The sequence below is a fragment of the Ciona intestinalis genome, chromosome 3, assembly GCF_000224145.3.
Source record: "Ciona intestinalis chromosome 3, KH, whole genome shotgun sequence".
In the NCBI taxonomy this organism is placed as follows: domain Eukaryota; kingdom Metazoa; phylum Chordata; class Ascidiacea; order Phlebobranchia; family Cionidae; genus Ciona; species Ciona intestinalis.
The window spans coordinates 3,296,268-3,310,682 of NC_020168.2; the positions used below are offsets into that span (position 1 = coordinate 3,296,268).

At 34.5% G+C, this 14,415-nt stretch overlaps 2 protein-coding genes across 2 annotated transcripts; one reads left to right on the forward strand and one right to left on the reverse strand.

The window, feature by feature from the left end:
* Positions 1 to 290: 290 nt before the first annotated feature.
* Positions 291 to 6,638, forward strand: LOC100184562 (golgin subfamily A member 5). Its single transcript, XM_026833898.1, has 13 exons — positions 291 to 386; positions 800 to 1,355; positions 1,493 to 1,729; positions 1,884 to 2,052; positions 2,297 to 2,410; positions 2,625 to 2,731; positions 3,158 to 3,264; positions 3,952 to 4,119; positions 4,436 to 4,663; positions 5,058 to 5,207; positions 5,668 to 5,843; positions 6,280 to 6,343; positions 6,398 to 6,638. The coding sequence occupies exons 2-13, from the start codon at positions 809 to 811 to the stop codon at positions 6,488 to 6,490; spliced, it is 2,160 nt and encodes a 719-aa protein (XP_026689699.1). The 5' UTR covers positions 291 to 386; positions 800 to 808; the 3' UTR covers positions 6,491 to 6,638.
* On the reverse strand, positions 6,633 to 14,029 carry LOC100186956 (delta(14)-sterol reductase-like). Its single transcript, XM_002126324.5, has 12 exons — positions 13,845 to 14,029; positions 13,145 to 13,244; positions 12,526 to 12,671; positions 11,706 to 11,972; positions 10,863 to 11,034; positions 10,449 to 10,591; positions 9,965 to 10,114; positions 9,286 to 9,408; positions 8,926 to 9,094; positions 8,454 to 8,534; positions 7,984 to 8,112; positions 6,633 to 7,693 (listed from the first exon to the last, which is right to left on the reverse strand). The coding sequence occupies exons 1-12, from the start codon at positions 13,998 to 14,000 to the stop codon at positions 7,533 to 7,535; spliced, it is 1,797 nt and encodes a 598-aa protein (XP_002126360.1). The 5' UTR covers positions 14,001 to 14,029; the 3' UTR covers positions 6,633 to 7,532.
* Between the last annotated feature and the right edge of the window lie 386 nt (positions 14,030 to 14,415).

A 14,415-nucleotide genomic window follows, 5' to 3' on the forward strand; every position in this document is an offset into this window, starting at 1 on the left:
CTTAGTCGACCGTTGCAGTAAAAAAGTTAATTAATATTATGCTTATCAGTTTAATACGTGCTTACTCATTAGAGTTTTTCTTTCTTGTTAGTATATAGTTTTGTTGTAACAAAGTTAGAGAAACATTGAACTTAAGTGATCGCCGAGTATTTGGTGTCTGGCTATAAAGCAATTAGAACTACAGCTACAACACAAAGTCTATAGAAATGATTTCTGAAGACTTACAGCCGATATACTGATTATAGAACCTATATGATATCTATGATTTCGGGCAGTTGTGCGTTTACACTTTTTTATTTCTATGGTCGAAATACGTAATAAACAACAACAACAAATATGTTGAGGTGTCATTAAAATTTAAGACGTTTTGTTTGCAATGAATTCAGGTTTGTAATATTAAAATTATTATCTAACTTGGCAAATACGTACTGTATGCTTACTGGTTGTTTTTGTTTTCACACAAATTCATGTTGACATGGTTATGGTCTATCCATTGTCTTTAAAATATGATTTTTGTTTGATTAAAATATGGGTGCTAGTGAAGAATCTCCCCCCTCACCTTATTTGCCAACCACTAACCCCTAACCCCTATAACCACCAACTACTAACCCCTATTACCACAAACCCCCTAACCTTCAACACCTAACCCCCTAACCTATGGGTTAGGGGTTAGTGGTTAGCAAATAAGGTGTGGGGGGGGGGGAGATTCTTTACTAGCACCAAAATATGCTCATAAATTCTCGAAATTTTCCATATTTATTCATCACATCCATATAATGTATATATCTTTCTTCAATAGTTTCATAAGATGTCTTGGTTAAACAATCTTGCTGGTAAGGCTGAGTCACTGTTGAACAATATTGACCAGTCTGCTGCAGAAGTAATACATAAGACTGTGGAACAAGAAGAAGAAGTGGGCGTTACTGCACCTGTTGAGGACCAACTTAACAAATCTTTCCCACAAAGCTCTCACGCAGCAGCTAATGCGAAATCTGCCCAATTGTCGAGAGCAAAGGCACACACTTTGCGGCGAGCTGCAGAAATTGGGAAGAAAAAGAAAGTAGAAGACGCGCTTTTTGACTTTTTAAACAGCGATGAAAAGATAACCAGATCAAGAAGTGTTCCTGTGACGCCCAGAATAACAAAGTCAAAATCTGAATCTGGAAAACTTTCAAGTTTAAGTCGTTCTTCTTCTACTGCTGATGTCGACTCTAAAGGTTCACCAAATGTGCCTTCGACATTCGAAATTTCTAGAAGTTCCAGTTTTGAATCAATAAATTCCAAAGTAATGTCGAAGTTAAACGAAGAAATTGGATCTGCTGCTGCAGAACAGCATGAAACACCTTCTGAAGGAGGTATTTATGTTTTTAAAATACATATTCTTAAAGTTTTAAGTTTAAGAGTTCCCTGTATGGCTGATCTCCTACAGCGAGACAGGCCAAGAGATTTAGGCTGAAATTCTACAACCCGAGCTAAACAATATGATCCTTAGATGCAATGACTCTTCCTGACTCCACCGCCTCCGAGAGTGAGTTTGAGATGGTTGGGAGCTCGGCAGCTCGTTCGGATCGCGATTCACCCTCTACAAGCTCCATCGCTGAATCTGCATCAATGATGCAGCAACCATCTAATGATATAGGAATGGAGAACAGGATGTTGAGAACAGAGCTCGCATCATTGCATCAGGAACTTACACAAACCAGTGAGCGGAGCAAAAAGATCCGAGAAGGTATTTTCAATTATAGTTACATTTCATATGCTTTGTGTATCTATCTGAGGTATTGGTTTAAATACCATAAAGTAGAGACCCTAGATGTGTGTCTTACTTTAAGAACACCCCCATGTGCCATGTATGAATATAAATACAAAAATAATCATTTCAGACCTCCAACAAACAAACAGAGACTTAAGAAATCAGTGTGAAGATTTACAAGAAGAGATAAAAGTGAAACATTCTCAACTTTCTGCAATAAGCATGAAATTAAGTGAAGTACAACAACTTTATGAACTTGAAAAGGAAAACACAAAACAACTAAAAGTTGAAAATGAAAGGTAATTAGCTGCACTAAATTATATAATCAAAGAATTAATTATATAATACATGCAGCATACTGTCTTCATTTTTGTAAATGCTTAGACTCTGAAAATTTCACATTATTTTTTATTTCCACATGGAACTGTCTATTGTACAATTATATTTGTAATGAAGCAACCAAGGCAGAATTCCTAGCGTTAAATCAAACCCAGTTCAAATCCCAGTGCTCTTTATATATTCACGTTATTCTTCTTCCTAAAGGCTCTTCCTGGATCAGAGTGAAGGATCAGGGATGCACGCAAGAGCTATGGAAGAGCTAAGATCAAGACTGCAAGAAGCAGAAGACACTTTGGCTCAGGAGAGAAATTTTAGGAAGTGAGTTTTAAATAGTAAGAATAAAACATGCAGTATAATGAACCCTTTAGGTGCGGTTGTTTGTTTGTTATTGTATATGCCTTGTTTGCAAATGCAATTGGCCAACCCTTGCCCAAACTTTAGGTCCCATGGCTTGCTATGCTGTAGAACCTTAGTCCTATCACCTGTGTAAAATAGAACATTGTATTAAACATTTTGTTTATTATATCATTAGTGATGAACGACAAGAAGCGTTAAACCAAAGAAGTAGAATTGAATCAGAAACGCAGAAGATTGTGGAAACACTGCAAAAATCGGAACATGACAGACAAAGTGAAAAACGTAAGTGGAAACTTTAAGCAAAATAGGTCTAACTAACTGTCCAAATTAACTGTCAATAGCAAAATATAAAACTGTTGTCATGTAGAAGTATTGCCACCATGAATCGCTAAGTAATGTGGTCTAATTACCTAGACATACAAACCACTTATGAATGAAATTTATTTCGTTTCTTCGGTCACGAAAACAATGAAAGGGAGAGTTTACAAAATCAAAATGACAGCTAGTAACTGACCGTTAAAATAGCTTATTGATTAAAAAGTAAGAAATAATGTTTTGGGTAAAAGGCGTGACCGTTACACCTTAAGGACAATACAATGTACTTAACAGTATTACCAGCACATACATAACCACACCATTAAACACTCATTTAACATGAGTGCCACAAAAATGGTCTACCATTGAAAAACTTAATATTTTATGTGTTAGGTAAATTGGATGACATATCTACTGAGATAAGAAGTTTGAAAAACAATTTATCCTCTTCAAAACAAGAACTCGCCGACTACAAGCAAAAAGCTGCGCGAATATTACAGGTGTATAAATGTAATAAAGTTAGATATATGATTGTACTGTATAGTGATTCATACAATAACAGGAAATTTATGAATTGTTTCACATGTACTTCACCGCAACATTACATTTGAACACATTTATTTCATTAATTTGTGTAGTTTTTTTTTTAACATATGAAATACATTTTGGTAATGATTTAACTTTATTGCAATTTTAAAACATTAAAAAACTGCAAATTATGTAAAACAAAAAAATGGCCAAATTAAGAGAGGTTTAAACTACTGCATAAATAGGTATCCACAAAGTTATATAGTAGGGTAGGGGAAGATGGAACGATCTTTCAAGCTTTTTCTCATCCCACTTGGTAGTAAACAAAGAACACTCAAACAATTATAAAACCGCATCCTCTCGACTTCCATAGATCGTTGTTAATTGTTTAAATCACGTTTAGAATATTCTGATATTATATGCTAAAGGTGTCCCGTCTTTCCCCACCTTATATTATACGTGGTCACTCATAAGTGGAAACAGAGCACCTGTTATAACAACCGTCGTTAAAAAACCCATGTTATAACAAAAGATAAGGTTAATTGATTACCTTTTTCCCACAAATTTAAAATAATAAAAAATATGAAAACAATAATAAGTATCAATTATGCAAAAAGAGATTTGTTGCAAATTAACCGATTTAAATTGTTAACACGCAGTCTAAGGAACGAGTTATTGCAAGTTTGAAGGGAAGCGGTGAAAATGATTTATCATCGTCCACGATCAACTCCCTAGAGGCAGAGGAAGCGATGCAGGAGCGGGATCAAGCTAAGGATGAAATTAACTCCTTGAGGATCGAGATCAGTGACCTCCGTTCAGAGATGCAGGTGATTGTGAGGATTTGTTTGTTTATGAAATGTCGCTTGTTTTAGGTGGTTAGGGGAAGGCAGGCCGTGTTTGTGCAGCTTATTTAGATTTGATCAACATGGTGTTCTATCTAATAAAATTGTGTGTTTTTGTTTGTATTTTTGTTGTAATGTTTCTTAATTAATATTAATAGCATTTTTAACAAATGAATAAAAATTTGAAGGTTGTAAAAATTAAAAAAATTTTTTTGTTTGTAAGAAATTTTGTGTTGTTTTTTTTAATTTTTTTATTGAAAGTGGTTTAAACGTTTTCAAAAACTAAACATTTTTTATTTAGGAAGTTGAAGAGCAACATCAGGAAGATATGTCTTCCATGCATCAGGAGCTATCGGAGTACAAGAAAAACTTCCAAATCGAATCTTCCGGAAGAAGAGAAGCGGATGCGGAAGTCTCTCGTCTCCAGGAGGAAATACGACGAAATGAGGAAGATTTGATCCGAAGCAGATCTTCAAATCAAGCGAGGTTGAGAGATAAAGAGGTGGAAGTTGAAAGATTAAGGAATCAGGTAAAGGAAGGCAATTTTTAACTTTTCATAAAGCATTAGTTGTAATGCCATAGTATCTACAATCTACATGGACAGTATTTTGCCTTTGAAATCCATTTCTTGAATTAGTGTTTGGTGTAAATTTTTTTTTTTTTTAATAGTAAAATATATTTAACTGAATTCTACAATGCAACTTTTATAACTCTATTTGTTCTACACATATTTAAACCTAAAAGAGGCATACTAACGGTAAATCAATTTTTTTACAAGCATTTTATTTTTTTTGTGAAACTGTGGTGGTACCTTTAGATCACATTCAAGCATCCCTTTTCATATACAATTTTTTTGGGGGGTATGCCCATTTAAAAGTACAAGCGACATATTTCTGCTATAACAAATGTTTCCACACTTTTAGCTGATGGTACGAAGCCAAAGTTCCCCCCAAGAAAGTGAATTAGAATCGAGATTACGTCAATTAACTGAGGCCGTCATACAGAAGCAAACACAGGTTGAATCTCTTTCATCGGAGAAGTCGTCACTTATTGTACAGATGGAAAGAATGGAGGTTCGTTTATTTTCATGAGGTGTTAGGTCAAGAAATTCAAGATTTTTTTGTGTGGGTGAGATCTTTGTCCAGGACCTGGGTTTAGGTCAGATTTTGCCCATTACACAAAAACTCAATGCTATTTCTCAATATAATTGCCTTTGCTCTGTGCCTGAAAATAAAAAAATGAGACTAATCACTAAAATGGATTTAAGTTATATTTATTGTGATAATATTTAAACGTTTTTATTCACTGCTACCATTGTGGGCACATGTGACTATGTGTCCTTGAGAAAGACACTTTACTCCAAAAAATGTCCACCTACAAAGTAACATACTTGGTAACTCGTAAGCACGAGGTGTATGAAACAGAACACCTGTGTTATAACGACTGTTGTTTTCCGGTCATGCGAGGACACACATTCATTCAAAACCAACTCAAAAATAGGCTACAGTTTAGTTAACATGATATTTCTTTTAGGGCCAGATTAAACGTTTAAGTCAAGAGGGTGGAAGGCAAGTGTCGTTGAACATGGAAGATGATGTAGTTCGTAACCGTGGTAACATGTCTCATATACCTGAGTTTGGTGGTGGTGGTTTGGACCAAGGAATGGTTGGTAAAGTAAGGAAAGCAGCTTCAGTGTTGGACAAGTTCAGGTACTTTGGTTGAATGTAACTTACCTTATCGGTGCATGGCCGTAAAGCGAAGGTCGTTATAACACAGGTGTACTGTTTCATACACCTCGTGCCTGTTTAGGAGTTACCATGTATGTTACTTTGTTGGTGACGTATGTCTTGAAAACCTGTGATAAAAACAATGACAGAAAAATATTTATGGTCTATTACAGTGCAACAGTTGTTTCGTTTTCATACATACGTGACTCTTGTCTCTTGTTGACAGTTTTCACACAAAAATTTTGTAGACTAAAAAAAGCACCTTGGCTGCTGCATTAAAACAACTTTTAAAGGGATTCAATTCTGAACTTTGTATATCTTAACATTAAAACTGTTTTAGGATTACTTCTTTATGGATCCTGTTCAGTATTTTTCTACTATTAATGTGGTTTCTAATTTCCACAAATCTTATTTTCAGTATTCGACTTGGAATATTTCTTAAGCGGTATCCTCCTGCAAGACTCTTTGTGCTTATATATATGGTGAGTAAGATGACACAAGCCATATACATCACACTTCAAGTTAATTATTTTCAGGGATTATTGCATGTATGGGTGATGATAGTCCTGCTTACATACTCACCTGAAATACACGGCCACGATTTTCTGTCGGAAGCCAAACCAGGATGATTTCTTGCTTTTCGAAAATGCTTTGGTGTAGTACAAGCAATGTGAAGCAAATCTTGTATCCAGACTGAAGCAGCTTTTTGTGCAATAGCATTTGATAATTTATAACCATATAAATATACATTAAAGTTTAAACGCAGTGAAACACAAATTGGTTCCTTTTATTTTGCTTCTACATTTGAACAACGCAACTTTATTTGCTGGGATTAGTAGTAGGAACTGGAACTAGGAACAAACACAACACATTCTATATATATAATATAAAGATGTATGCACTTTGTAACAGTACGAGAGCGTTGAAGTTTCATATAAAGATAATGTGTTACTGGAGATTCTGTAAAGGTGCATTGACCATGTTATGTACCAATGTGTTGTTCTTAAGTGAAGAAACTTTGCAAAATGGCAGTTAAAACTGTATTAGTTCTCCCTCAGTCTATTCACTACTGTTACACTTGTTTAACCATCTAATTAGACTTGTAAGTAAACTACTAGTTGCTAGAGAAGCATGCTGAACATATACAGAATCATCAAGAAATGAAATTCATCATTTAAAATATCCATAACGAGTTTCTACTTGCTCTTGAATACTTTAAAGTGAAATTCATTCCTGTAAAAAAAGCTCAAGAGATCTGTGATACACATACACACTACTGCTGGGGTGGGCAAACATTTGCTCATGTGCTTTTTTTGCAAATTGTTAATAGTTCATGCAGCTAAGTGGCAGAAAAAATCATTTTGGTAAAAATGCATTACTTGTCCATTTGGATCCTAATAAATAGGCTGAATCGCTCAATTTTGGCTTGGAACTAAAATTTGCCCACCCCTGCACTATACAAAGAAACAAACCATCCTGAGCATTGTACAACAAAGTTAACTATGGTCATTCAAACCATAAGGCAGTCAGGGTGCTGAAAACGTACAATAGCCAGGCAGCAGGAATGAAATCTGTCGGCGCAAAGTTGTTAAGAAAATGTATCAAAACTTGGCGCTGAGATCAACACATTGTATAGGCCCAGTTGAAACATCGTATGGAATTGAGATTTTTTTAGAAAACGTAAGGTATGACCCTGTACTTGACCCTCTCGCAATAGACCTTCCACATTTTACCATGCTTTTCACGACAACGAACATCATCACGGATTGCACGGTGCAAAAGGAGGCCGATCACGAATATAGGGTAGAACCATGGCAAAAGGTGGTTGAAACCTGTGAAAGACAACATAATAGATTGGGATGAGCAAGTCAGGATAAAATTGGGTTTTTAGTTGGGCCATAGCAAAATTTCTCTGAGCAACCAGAGCTTCCCAAACTTTTTTGCTAGGAACCCCTTTTAGCCTCCTTAAATTTTACTATCCTTCAGTGCGATCTCTGTACTTTGTTATACCTCTAGTATGGGAAGACTTGATTTAGACAACCCACAAGTAAGTACTGGGTTTGCAAATGCTGTTAAGTGTCTTGCCTAAGGACACACACATGTCCATAGGATTTAAACTCACCACAAGCCAAACTCCATGCAAGCCCAACAACAATCTCTCCCAGGTAGTTGGGATGACGAACCAAACCCCAAAATCCTGACACAAGTAATCGATCACCCCCAGCTTTGGAGGGGGGAAGGCTTTCAAGGTCTGAAAATAAAAATTAATTTAGGGTAACGAACAATGGAAAAAATATTGTCCCGTCCACAAAAAGAAAAGGAATAGAAGAACAGTATAATATAACATAAATTTTATTTATATATTTCAAAACATTACACAAATTTGTCCTTAAAGTAAGGAATGAGCAACAAACCAACAGTTAAAAAAAAACAGTTTATGTTAGTTGTTAAGGGAACTGGTGTTGGCGGTTAGATTTAAGAACTATAAATTTTAAATCAATGTAGAACCTTATTAAAGCTGAATTTAATGTAAAACAAAATATCAAATATGAAGAATTTGATGTAAATGGAGTAAATTAACATTAAACTCACGTGCTAGCTTTGGATCAAATGGATTTTTCCTGAACTTGCTCTTCTGTCGACCAGATAAGACGATCAAACAAATACCAACAACTGCAAAGTAAAATAATAAAGGAGTGAACAAATATTAGTTTTGTCGTTATATCATGTCTTTTTGTTTAAAATATGTTGAAATCTTGACTACGGTGATCAAAGAGACAAATAAAACTATTATTATTAGGATGAGTGGTTAGTAGTGGTTTTAAAATTTACAAATTAATGCAGTGCGGAAAATTTTAAGGTACCATTGGCCATGGCAACCCAGGTTTTACACAACAGGTACAGTGACTATGTCATGGCAACCCACGTTTTTACATAACGGGTACCATGTCCATGTGCCATGGCAACCTAGGTTTTATATAACAGGTACCATGTGCTATGACATCATAGGTTTTACATAACAGGTACCATGGGCCATGGCAACTTAGGTTTAACATAAACTCACATAGTAGAAGACATATGCCAGCAATCTGAGTATTTTGCAACTTCAGTGGATGGTTAACCACATAAGTAATAGGTTGTGAGTAGATGAAGGGAACTATAACAAGTTCACCGAAGAACTGAACAAAACCAAGTCCTTCATTCTTTATATCAAACATGAACGGACATTGTTCCTGTAACAAAAATGTGTAAATGCGTGGTATTAGCCACCTTAATATTGAAAATACCCGATTTTCATAATTTTCTGTTATAGCAGCAGAAAATTAAGCACCTAACTCTCAAACTTAAAAATCAATGAAAAAGTCACTCAAATTAAATAACTAGGTTTTTAAGATTCCCCATATAATTTTCCAAAAGTACAAACCTCATCCCAGAAGAACTCTAAGATAATGTAGAGAATCTGGGAAATCCCCACAACAAGAACCTGGGGTTCAAACATGTTTTTTTGTTCATAATGTCGTTGCATTTCCACCATCACAACCACCAACTGTAGATTAATATTTAAAGTTATAATACGGCTTGTTGTTGTTGTTTGTCTGCTGGGTGTAGCAACCACGCATCATTTTACACTTAAATGTAAATATGTTTTTAACTGTAAGCATGTTTTAACTGTTGTTTTATTGCAGTATCCTGTCTTTTTGTTATAAGAATTTGTTAATCTTGTCAATCGTAATCGAAAAAAAAGAAAGGTTATTATCATTATTATTTAGGTACTGCAGTTACATGCATATTTACTATTGTTATATTGTCAGTTATCACAGATACAAACACTACATATTTATCTTTTAATGATCACTAATTGGGTTTTAGCACCCTGGGTGTTAGGGCAATCGGCCAAGTTTGCCCAAAATACCATGTTTCATGGGCCATGGCGTTCCACCTCACCAATTTACAATTTATAAAAATGAATTTATTTTTAGATGAAGATAGGTATGTATGTATGTAGCACATTAATGCAACATTGCCATATGGTATGGCGTATTGGTTAGCATGACATTTTCCCACATTGAAAAAAAACACAGATATCTTGTCTATCTACTCACCCAAGCAGCCATGCCAGGTCTATAGAGATAAAGCTTAAGATCAAACAAACTTCCGATCCTTGGATGCAACTCACGACCCAGGAAACTGTCGTAAAGATCTGACCCAGTGTTCCCGTGAGGATTTAATTCATTTTCAGGAACATTTTTAGACTAAATATTAATAGGAGATCAGAATTTCAAATAAAGTAAAATATAAATTTAATGATTTCGGAAGATTCGCTTAATTTAAGGGCTAACTGGAGGTAGCTTAATACAGTTGTAGAACACAACTTCTGATCTATCTTTGCAGAACTACAGCTTAAAATATCATTTAAACACCGTTAAGACAATATTTTTGTTCTAATCTAGAACAGTTAAAACCCATACAAAAATACTGCCGTTGGCAGCGCAGAATAATTTTCAATAAAGTTTATAAACATCAGTTTAAGGTATCTTAGCTAAGGTAGGAACAAGATATATTTTAAAGTACATGTGTTAATCCTACCTTGAGGTGTACAAGTAGCACACCTATGTAGCTGACCACTGTGGCTGTAGCAGCTAATGGTAACATCTTAATACTTGTGATTGGAACCTTGTAATGATACAGAACAGCATATGCAGCAAGTGTAAGCACTAGTGTGTACATGGCTGGAATAGAAAAGATTATTCTCATACTCTGATTTATAAGATAAAAAAAACAACTGGCTGAAATTCCAGAACCATATTTCGTGCCATGAAACTTCACCTTTATAGAATAGTAAATAAATTCACAAACCAGCGCCAGTACCAGTGATTCTACTTTTTGTCATGCTGTGCTCATATTACTGTTGTTAAAGCGGTCACTTCACGATTTAAGTATTCAGAGGTGATGTCATATTATATAAATAAATGTGAAATGTGAATACATCCTATTTCTCACCATTTATTCTGTAATCCAATCTTTTGCCACTTGGTGTGGCAGGACCCTTGATAATGTGTCCCAGTGGTAGAGCATATATAATAGCGTGGAATACTAAAAACTCCAACACAATGAAGATGGACATTTGATCAAAATATGCTTCCAATGTTTGAGGGATCATGGACAGCTTAGCCTGTTTCGTGGATGGTAAATTATAATGGAAGAGATTGTTATTGCAATCAGCATTGCCCTGCCTGAGGCAGTATAGTGGTGTATGCCTGTATGTGATTATGTCTTTTAGCTTAATTATGCAGTAAACAAAATAGTAATGTAAAAAACAGAGAGACACTATGATTTGCATGAAATTTAAGCAAAAATTGCATATATATATATACAAGAATACTAAATGAAAATACCCAACTTTAAAAAAAAATCAAGTTTTATAACAAAAAAAAATTTGCCATTTACCACAATATTTTTGAATAAAATATATATATATATGAATTTACCATTACCCTTACTACAATAACTTTACATTGGAAGTAAAATAAAGCCCAAGTCAGACGTTCAAGCTAACATCATAAATAAACTACTAAAGGCAGGAAAAAGTAATGTGCCAACATTGTTGTGTGTGCTATTTTACTGCCATATAATCGACAATTACAATATGTTTAAACAGGATGCAGAAATTACGTCACAAACACTACAAACTTTAAACAAATTTTACTTGGAAATTTACGCAAATACACACAATAGGTTGCTGCCTGCGCTACTCTGAAATATACACTGTAAATATAGATCAACAAACAATGGTTTAATAAACTTTGTACTCTGTACTGTACAAGTTTATATTACGACACTTACCTTGGAAATGGAGCAATCTTCTTTGTTGCAGAAGACAAGAAATGAAAGAGGTAGCAACGGTAATGTAACGTACATGAGAAACACCCCAAGAACACCTCCATATTCATATTGTTTAGTATCCTTTACCACAGGGGTGGGGGTCTCCTCTGCCTGCTTTGCATTCAAAATTGCTGCCTTGGACATGTACATCTCCTTTACCTGCTGTCTTGTGACCATGTAGCCTGAGTCTGGGATTACGGTTTTATTGGTTTCTACCTTGCTATGGCTCTGTGGAGAAAGGCAAAAATGGAGAAACCACAAAAAGTATTCATACAATAAGTTACTGTTTAAGGCTAGGCTATCCTTTATAAAGGAAAACCCTGGGAAAATACACAGCAGGTGCAGTAGCTTTGTAGGATGGATAAAAAAGATAAAGTTACATTACATATGTCAATACATATCAATTTTGTAAAATAATTTATAATTTCATAATCCATATGGTGTAACTTCTTACTTGTAACTGTACTGTATATGTACGTTTGGATAAGAAACTTACAGCAAATCATTAGCAGATTAGGGTAATACACAAGAATAAAGAGTAGATTAAAATAAATTGAATTAATTATTAGTTTTGTAATTTTGTTACTATTATAACAAAAAACATTAATACCAAACTATTCAGACACCAGTATACCACAATCTACTTTTAAACCAACATATATAACTTTTATTTTATACTATCTAGCCTATAACTACTACAAAATAGGTTTATATAGGGTTATACTTAAGGATATATTAAGTAAATTAAATCTGTAAAATCAACCCATTAATTAAGTGTCACCTTAGTTGTTTTAGTAGTCTTAATATGTTCTTGTTGAGATACTTCCACATCAGACCTGAGTATAGCAGTTACTTTTCTTTCTTCACCAGATGAAGAAGAAGTATTATTCCTTTGATTCGCTTTTCCAACTTCGGTATCCTTCTTAGCTAATAACATGTGTTGTGTACTTGTGTTAATCTTACATAAAAACATGTTTGCTGTGGGATTTGGATACAAAATAAATTACAGATTAACATAAAGCTAATATTTCCCTATAATAAATTATTTTAATGATGCCCTAGACATGTATATAATTTTGTTGAATATAAAAATTGACAATCAGTCATTCAGTCCATTCATGAGCGCTATGTTGGGGTGCATCGTACATTCGTGCATGAGGTGACATGTCACTCCATTTGGAACAGGACTACAGGAGTGACATAATTTTTTAGATTTTTAGCAATCCAGTTTGACACCTAAAACAACTTTACCCCTTTTCTAAACATTTTGTTTATACAAACAAGCAAAAGTTATAAATCTATTTAAATTAATACATATGATATATATATACATTTAATACATATATTAATATAACTATATATATTTATATAAACACATAGGTTATAGCGTAAAAACACACCAGTAGCACGTGTTGTACGTCTACGACCGGGTGATTGGGATCTTCGGCGAGATCGAGCTGGAGACTTTGATCTTGCTCTTCTTTTAAACTCCTCTTCTTTCTGGAATAGATTTTATAAAACAGATGAAAATATATAAATTTAATCATGTTTAACCAATAGTGGAACAGCTATTCATAGATTCAGTGAATAATGTCCCTATAGTGTAAACTTTAGAAAACAGCTTGAGTTGTGTGTGTATCTGCCATTGTATATTATATCTTATGCCGATACAAATAGTAGCTTCATATGCTACTTTTAAATGCTAGAGTAGAGGTAAGAAAAAATATTGAACAGAACTGCACAGCATATAATAGAGAAAACAAATTATATGTGGCACAGTTGGTGAGCGTGCATGCCTATAATCTAGACTAGGTAATGGATTCAAGGCTATTCGCTGCTACAGTGCTACCAATGTGGTGACTGTGGTCTTATGTGTCCCTGGGCAAGACACCTAACGGAAATCTGATTGGTCAGCCATACATAAAAACATAAAAAAATCCCCCTTAAACATCACCCACAAAGTTACATTGGTGGTAACTCATAAGCTGGCACGAGGTGTATGAAACAGAACACCCATGATATAACGTCTGTTGTTTTCCTGCTAGGCGGGGATAAAGCAAGTTACATCTATTCGTAACACATAAATATAAATTCACATACTTTAATATGTTTTATGGGAACATCCATAGTTGTTCCATCGTTAAACAAAACTTCAGCAGAATCATCATCTTCATCAATATCTTGGATGATGCCAGGAAAATACAAAGCACTACCTGGCCATTTGGCCATCACTTTGTCACCAGTTGACCATCTCATTTTGAATGTTGGTGTATATTGCCTATTCCAATACTACACAAATGTATGTAAAAAGAGGTTTCATGATTTAACGATTAGTAATAGACCAAATCAAGAGCTGATATATATATATATACTGCATATTCCAATATTACAAAACTGTATGCTAAAAGACTAATAAACCATTGGTAATAAGAATAACAGTATAGCATTTTTAATTAATAAATCTGTATCGTTAAAATTATTTACGTTTAATGGCGTTCAAAAAGTTGGCATGTTTAAAAGTGACTAAATAAACACAAAAACATATGAACTACTATTAAACGCACGATAGAACGTTTTGTGGAAATAATAACACGTGTAGACGTTCAGTTTACATTGCGCAGCACCAATAAACCGTCGAAACGATTAGCGGCATTTTGTTTTGCTTCTAAAA

Excerpts from the sequence above, each read along its gene's own strand:
- LOC100186956 (XM_002126324.5), bottom strand. The coding sequence starts at position 14,000 with ATGAGATGGTCAACTGGTGACAAAGTGATGGCCAAATGGCCAGGTAGT. Across the intron at positions 13,245-13,844 it reads TTCCCATAAAACATATTAAA|AAAGAAGAGGAGTTTAAAAG; the intron begins GTATGTGAATTT and ends AATCTATTCCAG. Across the intron at positions 10,115-10,448 it reads TGCTACTTGTACACCTCAAG|TCTAAAAATGTTCCTGAAAA; the intron begins GTAGGATTAACA and ends ATTAATATTTAG.
- LOC100184562 (XM_026833898.1), top strand. The coding sequence starts at position 809 with ATGTCTTGGTTAAACAATCTTGCTGGTAAGGCTGAGTCACTGTTGAAC. Across the intron at positions 2,053-2,296 it reads CTAAAAGTTGAAAATGAAAG|GCTCTTCCTGGATCAGAGTG; the intron begins GTAATTAGCTGC and ends TTCTTCCTAAAG. Across the intron at positions 2,732-3,157 it reads TGACAGACAAAGTGAAAAAC|GTAAATTGGATGACATATCT; the intron begins GTAAGTGGAAAC and ends TTTATGTGTTAG.